Source organism: Rhamphochromis sp. 'chilingali' (assembly GCF_963969265.1).
Source record: "Rhamphochromis sp. 'chilingali' genome assembly, chromosome: 2".
NCBI classification, from domain to species: Eukaryota; Metazoa; Chordata; class Actinopteri; order Cichliformes; family Cichlidae; genus Rhamphochromis; species Rhamphochromis sp. 'chilingali'.
The window spans coordinates 57,043,388-57,054,031 of NC_137930.1; the positions used below are offsets into that span (position 1 = coordinate 57,043,388).

Here is a 10,644-nt window from a genome sequence, read left to right on the forward strand (position 1 = left end):
ACATAAATTTGCCACGTAGTTCCCTCACATAGCGTACTTGTGAGGTGCAGCTGTAAAGTCCGCTGAAGAAGTATTAGCGCATACCTTCACACACTGAGTGCCATCGCAGTTCAATTCCGGTTACCGAGCCTTCTCGCCCCTTTTTCCTTCTTCAAATGGAAATGATTTCCATTGGCCCAAGGTGTCCATGTAAATAGGTGTAAATGAAACCAGATTATGCCTTCCTCCCAGCCCCCTCCTCCCATGGCAATTGTCATGTGATAGCAAAGAGGTGGCACATTAATGGAGCGCCTCTACAGGGGTCTTTTCTGTTCATGTCACTACATAAAACTATCAGATGGTTAGAGGAAGGCCATGGAGGCATACGCTTAGCTAGTCTTATCAAGGACGCCAAATGAAGTCCATTCAGCTCTGCTAGAGGGACAAGCTGACTTACTTTGGAAGAAAGACTCGCAGCAGCCGTCACTCCATAAATGTGCACCGTCCTCGACCGTGTTCGCCTGCACACTGCAGAGGCGCTCAGAGTGGCTGCTTTGCGCACGACCCAACTCCGGCTCTGCCTGCACTGAAACTTTCTGCGGCGGTTGTTTTCATGAAGAGCAGCAAGCTTTCGCCAAGGAATTAAAGGAAGCTACTTTATTATTATTATTATTATTGCGTTTGCTGAAAAAATACACCGAGGATGCCTCGTCCGGGGAGAAACACGTACAGCGATCAGAAGCCACCTTACTCCTACATCTCGCTCACTGCCATGGCGATCCAGAGCTGCCCGGAGAAGATGCTGCCACTCAGTGAAATTTACAAGTTCATCATGGATAGATTCCCTTATTACAGAGAAAACACCCAGCGATGGCAGAACTCTCTGCGTCACAACCTGTCATTTAACGACTGTTTCATCAAAATCCCCCGGCGCCCAGATCAACCAGGTAAGGGCAGTTTCTGGGCTCTGCACCCCAACTGTGGGGACATGTTTGAGAATGGAAGTTTTTTGAGGCGCCGCAAAAGGTTCAAAGTGTTGCCCGTGTCTGATCATTTGGCTCCCAGCAAGCAGTCGGATGCTGCCCATTACCTCCAACAGCAAGCCAAGCTGAGACTGAGCGCCCTGGCAGCCACCGGCACACACCTCCCTCAGATGTCAGCTTACAACCTCGGAGTGTCTCAGTCATCAACTTTCAAACACCCCTTTGCAATTGAGAACATCATCGCCAGAGAATACAAGGTCCCGGGAAGTCTGGCGTTCTCCACCATGCAGTCCATGTCTGCCGGGTACCCGCTTCACAACCAGCTGACGACAGCCTGGCCCCACATGTACAACACTAGCGTGATTGACACGGCGGCCCCAATATCCATGGCAAGCAGCGACTACAGTGCCTATGGCGTGCCCATAAAATCCCTGTGTCACGGGGGACAGTCCTTACCGGCTATCCCGGTGCCAATCAAGCCCACCCCGACGTCCATGCCCGGTTTCTCGGCGCTACCTCCCCACATCCCCGCGTTTCTATCAAACTCTCCACAGTCTCTGAGCCCGACGTCCCCACAGACAGCGACGAGCCAAAGCAGCCCTGCAACCCCGAGTGAGACTCTGACGAGCCCCTCCACTCTACAGTCTGTGGCTGTGCACTGACCACCTGAACTTTTTCTATTAAACGAACTGCTGGCTGGCTCCAAGGCCCCTTTACCAAACCCAAAGTTTATATTTTCTGCTGTTGGAATCAAGGCGAGTTGCAGTTTGCATATCGATTTATTTGTGTTCGTGTTGAATGTGTCGCTTTAAATTGTGTCAAGTCCAGCACAGAATCGTACAGTATTGCTCTTGAAATCATAAATTATTTGATAGTTCTATTTTTCAGTTTATTTTAAAATGCGAGTGTTGAAAGTGGAGCCACTGAGGGGATCCAATTGGAGGGCTGTGGGGAGGTGGGGGGGAGTTTGTTTTGGCAGTATCAACTCTTATTTGAAGGTGGCTTCCAAATCCCCCCGTTGCAGTTTCTCAATTCCATCAACTGGCAAAACTTTTGCACCGTTTCTGTGTGACCACTGTAATGTCAATGAAATTGCGAGGCAATGACTTTTTGTTTGCTTTTTTTATAAAAAGAAAAAAAAAATACTGGAATGATGGTTAAGGGTATACCAAATAGGAATAGGGTTTAGATTTCTTCTTACCATCCCTGTAAGAAAAAAAGAAAAAAAGAAAGCAAACCGAGTTACGAAATTCTTTTCAATATTGAAAAGTAGAATTTTGAGAAGTCCTCAAAATGCAAGATGTGAATATTGAAAATAACTGATACTAAAAATGTTGTAAAATGCACTTTTTAGTTTTATGTTTTAGATATCTATTTTCCAGAAAATGTTCTGTGAAGCATTTAATTTAAAAGGCTGTGGTGACCATGTGTATCAGATGCTGTAAATTTGTACTTTTTTTTTTAGGTAAAGCATGCATTTTAAAATTTGTGTTGTTGCTGTTGTTGTTGTTGTTGTTGATGATGATGACGTGGGTATTGTTGTTGTTTTAATTGTTTTTTATTATTATTATTTTTTTTAATTTTTTTAATTTTTTTTGCAAGCATGCGTGCTTTCGAAAAGTGTGCCAACAGTCTGCAATGAATTGGAAAAAAATGGTCATCGAAATATTTTCTCATTAAAAGTGAAGTAAACAATCAAAATGATTCTGAAGATTTTATCTAAGACGATACGAATTATTATTATTATTATTATTATTATTATTATTATTATTATTATTATTATTATTATTATTATTATTACAAATGGCAGCTTTTTTGATCGTGTAAATGTAACTTTGGGGATTTGTTTTACATTTCCGTCTAATAATAATAATAATAATAATAATAATAATAATGATAATAATAATCTTTATCCAGAACTGGATGATTTTACGAATTTTATGAATGTGAGAAAGGCAGTGGAGGCTGTGGGCAGAGAAATGAATCGTGCAGCCGATTAGGATGCATGGAGCTGCGATGCCCTGGCCACAGCGCAGACAACCAGGCTCATTCATCAAGCTGAGCTAAACACGATTAGGCCCGACAATAAACATTTAGAAAAGCTGCAAACAGTGTCTAAATTAAGTGTTACATAATTTCGACTTCAGACGTCACAGAGGGTAATTAAATAAGCGCCATGTTCATTTTTTCCCCCTCGTTCCTATAAAAAGAGCATCTGAACGTTTCAACCTTGTGCTTTTTTTCTATTTCAGGGGACATTATCCAACAGGTTGTGTAAATACAGACGGAGGGAGATACCTACGTAGGCTGCCAAATACGCTTTTTTAACTTTTGTGTGTGTGTGTTTTTTTTGTTTTTTTTTAGTGTTGAAAAAATAACGTGACGTTTCTGCATCCTCTATAGAAAAGCAACAGCCTATTTCGGGGCATTGAGCAAATACATTAGAATTCCGTCACTTTATACAATCCAGTAGATCAAATAAGGGGGCTCGGGCCACTTCATTCTCCCTCATTCACTTGTATTGAAAGTGCAAAGAATAGTAAACTTAGACTGGGCCACCAATGTAGATTTAGCCTTTTTTCAGCAAGACAAAAAGACTGATTTTTCACAAACACATTGCTGACTGGGGAACTAGGAAACGAGCTGCGAGACCCTTTTGGAATTTAAATCCACCCCTCCCCCACGGACTGTTTGTACAACAGTGTTAGCCCCCCCACCCCTCCACCCCAACTTTGTGCATCTTTGTGTGTGTAACATTAATTCTGACTCTGGGTGATTAGATGTATTTAAACTGGAAGACCAGATTACAATTTAGAAGCAGATTAATCAGAAAATAATAATTAGGCTTGCATTAAAACCACATTAAGAAATGGAACTTTTTATTTTATTTTAATTAAGTTAAATAAAAAGAAAAAAACTCCTAAAACACCTGTTTTACAGAGTGGGGGGTAAAAACAGTACTGTTTTAAGTAGTGCAATATGTATATATATATATATATATATAAAAATGTGGATTTTTTTATTATTTGAATTTCAGTGTCATTTGTCTTATTTGTACTGCATTGCTAAAAGGTTTATGTAATATAATAATGCAGATAAACGGCTGTAAGGAACTTTTGTGAATAAGAAGTCATTTATTGTTAATACAACCCAAATGTGAAACGCAAACACAACCAGTGTACAAACAGAAATGCAATATTTTAATGTGCATTTAAATCATGAAACTCTGCCATCCTACAGCTCTGTTTCAGATTCACTGGATGGTTCAATTTAATTGTATTGGGGGGGGGGGGGGGGGGGGTATATAAAGGTATTTGGTGGGCAGACAATCAACTCAGTTACAAATATATGAACACTACAAGCTTGATGAAATGTGCAAATTGATTTAACCTTTCCCAGAGCCAATGGGAGCGTCTAAATCTCCTTGCTTTAAAGTAACAGGTGGGAGGTAAAGAGACACGTCTGACACTTATGACACTGTAAAAAAAATCACATTTTTTCATAAACCCATATGAATAGATTATTTTTTCCTTTACTAGCAAACACAAACCCAGCGTTCCCTTCAGCAAATAAATGCCAGCCTTGCTGTTTCACTCCCTTCTTCAGCAGCACCAGTATGAACTCAGCGGTATAAACCAAGTCTGCATTGTCCTTATTCTCTCAACTATGTTCCACTTATACAAAGAAGAAGGTCATCTTAGGCAGGGGATGAAATATAGACCACATGCAAAACCCCAATGTTGTAGTTTAATTAAAATAATTCATTAAAGTGGAGGCCCAAGGTAATTAGCATGTATAATTTATGATTTGCTTAATGCATGCAGGCAGTGGCCTCTGCAATGAACTCAACTTAACCTCAAGCAGGGAACTGATATGGACAGGGTGCTGTTATTTACTATGTGTTTACTGTTTAGATATTTGTCACGAGGAAGCAAGTAGAAAATCCTGGCTGCTTCCAATGCACACAAACAACTTGTTTCTTCGGTGCTTATCTTGTAGATTTATGCTCAGCCATAAGAGAGGATGTCATATTTGCTGAGGGGAAAATATATTGGGATTTGCTCTCACCTTTATCCGTTTTTTGGGGGGGGGGATATATAATTGCATTTATTCAGCTGGTCACTACTGTTGAAAATAGTTTATGCTGCCTGTTTGAGCTGACAGAATGAGGACATATATGTACAACACAAGGTAATTCTTCCTCGCTCCCACTGCAGACTGCCAGAAGTGGCTTTTAGAAGAAGCAAATAATCACTGATAGACAAAATTTGCATTAATTATACTCAGCAAAATGTCAGTGCTTGACTTGCGTTTGGCATTTTGTAGCATGGCTAGTGGCTTTATTTTATTATTCCTTGCAAGTATGTGCAATTTGTATTTAAAAAAACCCAGTAAAACAAATATTTTCAGATGGAGCTGTGGACCATGGTAAACAGGTTTATTTTAGTGGTAAGCAGGGCAACTTGAAGCTCTCCTGATGGGTAAAAGAGTAGTTGTGGATTAAAAACAAATCTCTACTTTCAGACATTTACGACTGAGTCTCTTTTAAACTTGAGAGCTTGAGGCCAGTTAGGGATTTATCCCAAGGTTTAATCCCTGGGAAATAAAGAAGATAAGCTCATATGTTTAGCTTATAATAAGTACTGGAATTATATTTTACAACTTTCAAGACATACTCCTGACTTACACATTATCAGTCCAACAGTATTTGGTCAAATCCTGAGTCATAGGCTAAATACATTACATGGCTGTGTCGCAGGGCAAAGGGCAGGTATAGCGGGCAGCTGGAGCGAGAGAGACGGGGGGAATGCAGCAACATTCAAGGCTGGCTCAGCCAAACACCCATGTGTGCATGAAATTAGAGTGTCAACATCTGATTCATGCTGCTGGGTGGTGACTGTGAAACAAATTATGTCAGCGGGTGGCAGCGGCGAAATTCCACTGAGCTGCAGCAGACGGTGGCTGTGCGGAAGTTATAGGCCATCGAGTCTGTTTTATAAACTGCGGTGAAACTTTTTTTACGCCATAAAGTTTATGTGGTTCAGATCATATTCTCACTCACATCACAGAGATGGTGTTTCCAGCACAGAGGCAGGTGTTGTAAAGGAGATTCAGTGGTTCTAGGAAATGAGGTGATAATTGATATTCAAGATAAGAATGCTTATTGTGACAGGCTGTGAGGTGAAAATGAGTCCCTGTTGTTACACTGTCAGCACAGTTTTTTCTGAATTATATATGTATGTTCATATATATGTGTGTGTGTTTATAAGTAGAACCCCTTTTCTGTACAATATATTTTTCTGATTCTGTATAATTCCATGTATTTCTTCTGATTCAAGCTAACTTGAATAATAAATTGAATAATATACATATGGATTAGCTGTTACAGGATATCGTGAATTGGCGACAGTCACTGACACATTTCCCATCTTCATTTTACAATATGTAATGTAACGCCATGACACTTCTATATGTAGATGGATCACTTGTTTTTGCCTGAGTGTGTGCAACTGTTGGGCGGGTTGAGACAAGGTGAGAAACACAACCAACACAGAACTATTCATCAAATTTCGAGCTGTCATCCTGAACTTTAAGCAACTGCGTGTGACTCACGATTAAGTTATGTTGCATTTTGGCGCATAAAGGGGTTCAGCAAGTAGCTGAACGCATATCTAATCCTATTAAATGAATTACAGATTTTTAAAAGTGTTTTTACTCCCCAGTTTTTGGTAATTGGCATGCCTGTGAAGGGCGTGTTTTGGGGATTCAAAATATCTGCTCTGTCCCAGCTTGCCTTGTGTATCCTAGTGAATCTGTTGGATCGGCAATATTTATCAAATTCTGTTTTCCAAAAAATGGCACTATGAGAGATTTCACCAAATGCTTGTCATACAGAGCTTCATTGTGGGAAGCAAGTAAACTTCCTGCAAATAATCTGCTTTAATGAAGTTGCTTAACAGATTTGGCACTGCAATGTTTTGCTTCTCGAGTGCTTTAGCTGTTAGGTGTCAGAACTGTAACTGATTCTGTGGATTTTAGCAGGCTGCTATTTCCCCTTTTAAATGTGGGACGAAAAGCTAATTTATCACCTTTCCTTGGGATCTTATCGTACTCTCTCCAGCCATAAACTAACACTTACAGAGGACTTCAAAGGTGCAATAGGTAGCAGAGGTGAGAAACGCACATACATCCACTCGGGGCTGATTTCTTCCACACAAAAAAAAAGAAAAAAAGAAGAAGATGGAGCTGATTAGCAGGAGTGCGCAACAAGCCCCGTGGGGCAGCAGCTGGAGGAGAACTCCCAGTGGGAGCAGGGAGAGGTGTAAGTTTTGACAGCTTCTGTCTCTCCCCTCTGGATAGTGCGGGGTCAGGGCACCCTCAGCGGGCCTGGGCTCAGTGCCTGGTAGGAAATCGTCAGTAATTGCCATTCAGCCAGGGGGACAGAAACCGAGACAACAATAACCAGTGAAGAACATACAGCCCATTTCCTCTTTGTCTTAATGTATTTGAGGAGAGGATGCTACCTCCTCTCAACCAGAACAAAGCTGCAATAAAGTTCTCACAATCAAATCCAGTCTTCCAGAAGTTGTTGAGGAAGACGGGAGCTCTGGCGTGACCAGTTGATGCTGTGCACTTGTAGCCTTTCCTACCCCAGAGAAGGCCCAGATGGGCTGTTTGTTGTTGCATAACAAGACTGCATTGTTTTGTTAATGTAACTTCATCTGTCTTTGATCTAATCTCATGGTGTCATGGCCGGTGTGAAAATCCCCATTAAGTGCATGATCCAGCACTATGCTCTTTGTGATTGTGATAATCTTCTGCATTGAAATTCCACTTTGTTCCTTTGTTTCTTTGTTAGCGAATACAATGCGAGGTTAATTAGCAGCCACTGGTAACCTCTGCGTTCCTGGATACTTCATCACAGCTGAAGTGTACTCTTCACTGGGAAACGGGGGCCCGCTGGCACTAACAAGACCAAACACGAGGGCTTGAGCCAATTGAAAGTAAGCAGAATACAAACGCGGCAGTAAGTTAATCCCTTTCAGACTAACGCACGGGGCCCCAAAAGTATAAACTGTAATTGTCTCTTCTTCACATCATTAATTGCTCTCATCATTGTTTTCCTTTCTAGAAGTGAAAACACACAAAGGAAAAACCGACTAAACCGGCGCCGCATCACAATATATTTACAGGCGAGGTTGCAGTGGTCGCATTTGTCAAACATTAAAAGATGTTAATTCGGTTATTATCCGATTCCAAGGTGTCATAGTGCAATTTTCATTCTTCCGCGGTGCAGAAGCTCTAAGCACAGTGCATTTATCTGCAATATTGCCCTTCCGCCACTTCAGATCTCCCCATTCCCTGGTGGTCTAATTTATGTTAAGTCACAAATCTCCCCTATGGCTGTTTTGAAATGTTCAGAATGGAGACTGTGTGCTCCAGGTTTATGCCAGCGCCACAATCCCCTGTGTAATTGTTCTCTATGGGAAAGCACATCTCAGTGAAACCATCTGCAAGTCCATGGGGCAGTTTCCTAAGAATGAGTGGACTTCTTAGGGGGTTCCACAGCAATCCAGTTTCTCTTGTGAAGCAAGTAATTAATTCAAATCTCAGGAAGTCAATAGCTGCCTGGATCAGAGGCATGTAGCACGCAGCTGCTGATACCTCCGAACACACCGCTTGTCCTCTCAGGAAGTCGCCGGACAAAAAGGTCACAATGGGCTCACACACCCATACAAGGCTCACATAACGCCACTTTTTCTTAAAAAAACACAATTTTTGTGTACTCTTATCACATGGTGCACTTCATCAGTCTAATTGTCATGACGATAAGAGTCACTAGTACACTTGGGAACTGGGATTCTTTATGAATGATGTAATATCCTGTCAATAAGTGAGCTTTCAAGGTTCATTTGATCCTCTAGCTATAATTATTTATCTGCTGCTGATCACTTTGTTCCTGACAATAAAAGAAAAAATAAACTGCCCTATAACTGGCTTGCCATCATTTAAAATACTGGATTGAATGTGACTCCCCAAATAGTCCGAATTGTTTTCATCTAGAATTGAGTTTCCAAAGAAGTTTCTGTGTGGCAGCTTTTGTGATGATGCGTTCAAAAAGTGGTTGTTCTTCCCATTTTCTGCTTTTTTTTGGCTCATTAAATTCATTAAGAAAAGTGCAGAATGATGAAATGCGATGAAAGAGCCAGGGAAGCACTTTAAGAACCAAAAATGAACATCGCTTGCTTGCTTGCCGCCTCCATCTTTCTTTTCTGCGAGCTGCAAAGTAGAGCAGACGAGAACAATGAGTTACTTCAAGTTATTTACGCCTGAAGTTGACCGGCTGTGCTTCACGTTACTGGATCGCTCTCGTGAGCAGAAACTGAAGGTGCTGGACTGTCCGCACCGCCTCACACGTGAAATCAAAGTTTAGTCTCTTCCACTTGCGTGCATGATCTCCAAGCTGTCAAATCAGAAGTCAGTAGGAGGAGGAAGACGGTTAGGTGTGTGGGGAGTAAAAGTCTCTGATTCACAGGCAGTAAACTTCTCGCTTTCCTTTTTCTCAAGATGGGGCAGGGCCAGGATAAATGCCTTTCTGGGCTGCTCCCCTACAGCTCATTGTTATCCAGCCCATGGAGGAAGCCACTGCTGTGCTTCCAGCCTGTCTCTGACAACAAGTGTAAATAAGGCTCTAAATAACAAACAGAAGGCATGCAAGTCTGTGTGTGTCACAGTGAGCTTCTCGCAGCTCTGCTTTAGCCCTGCACTGGCTACCTTAATGACTCTGTCAAAGGGAGCGTGCAATGGTCTGCTAATTTCTTTTCTTTGGCATCAAGAGATGGAAGTGTAGTGGACTAACGAAATAAGAAGCCAGTATGTATGTGTGTGTATGTGTGTGTGTTAGTCAGGGATTATCAACTGACTGTAAAAGAATTGGCAAGACACAAATAAAAATATGATACATGTCATATGGTATTTAAAGGTGATTTACACTGTAGACTGGGCTACTATGAAAATTACATTTTGCAACATGTCAGCCTTTGGAACAGCTTTCTTTTGCAACTCTAGCTTGTTCTTAGCTAGTTTGATGAGCAAATTGTGGGAAATAACTCAATGCAGAATGATTGGTGCTGTATATGGACCCTGCAGCAGTGAATGAATTATATGCCTTATTTATGAATCACTTTCCGGGCATGTCAAGTAATTATAAAGAGCTACGGTCACAGCGGATTCCTAGCTTTGCCTTATGTTTCACTCTTTATTGAAGTTCTTCTTTCCTTACCAAAAGACTGCTGCCCTCAGCACTTGTCAATACTTGTTAACATTTTTGTTTGCATATGATTTTCTAAGTCCTCATGGTGTCACCCAAGTCTCCTTCCACTTGACCTTTGGCAGTCAGGAGCCCTGCTTCTTACTACGTGAAGTGTGTGTTGTGCTGCTCGATTGAGAGCCCTCGAGCATATCAGCAAGTTATCAGTTTGCCTCCTTCTGACGTCCTCCCTGGTTTTGGCGTGAGCATTGTGCAGGGCCCGGGTAAAGGGCTTGTCCTTCTGGCCACAAATCAGTGGAGAAAGCGAGCTCACATCTTCAAAGGGTGGGCTTCTCACTGTGATTTACAGCCCCCACAGAGACAAAGTTAGGCACGGCCACTGTCTCTGCACCTGGGCCTTTATCAAGCGGC

The 10,644-nt window shown here is 41.7% G+C and overlaps 1 protein-coding gene across 1 annotated transcript; it reads left to right on the forward strand.

The window, feature by feature from the left end:
* The first annotated feature begins 268 nt into the window (after nt 1-268).
* Nucleotides 269-2,663, forward strand: foxb1a (forkhead box B1a). Its single transcript, XM_080871473.1, has one exon. The coding sequence runs from the start codon at nt 683-685 to the stop codon at nt 1,622-1,624; it is 942 nt and encodes a 313-aa protein (XP_080727599.1). The 5' UTR covers nt 269-682; the 3' UTR covers nt 1,625-2,663.
* Nucleotides 2,664-10,644: the final 7,981 nt, after the last annotated feature.

What these genes read in the sequence shown, in the direction of transcription:
- foxb1a (XM_080871473.1), top strand. Translation starts at nt 683, where the DNA reads ATGCCTCGTCCGGGGAGAAACACGTACAGCGATCAGAAGCCACCTTAC.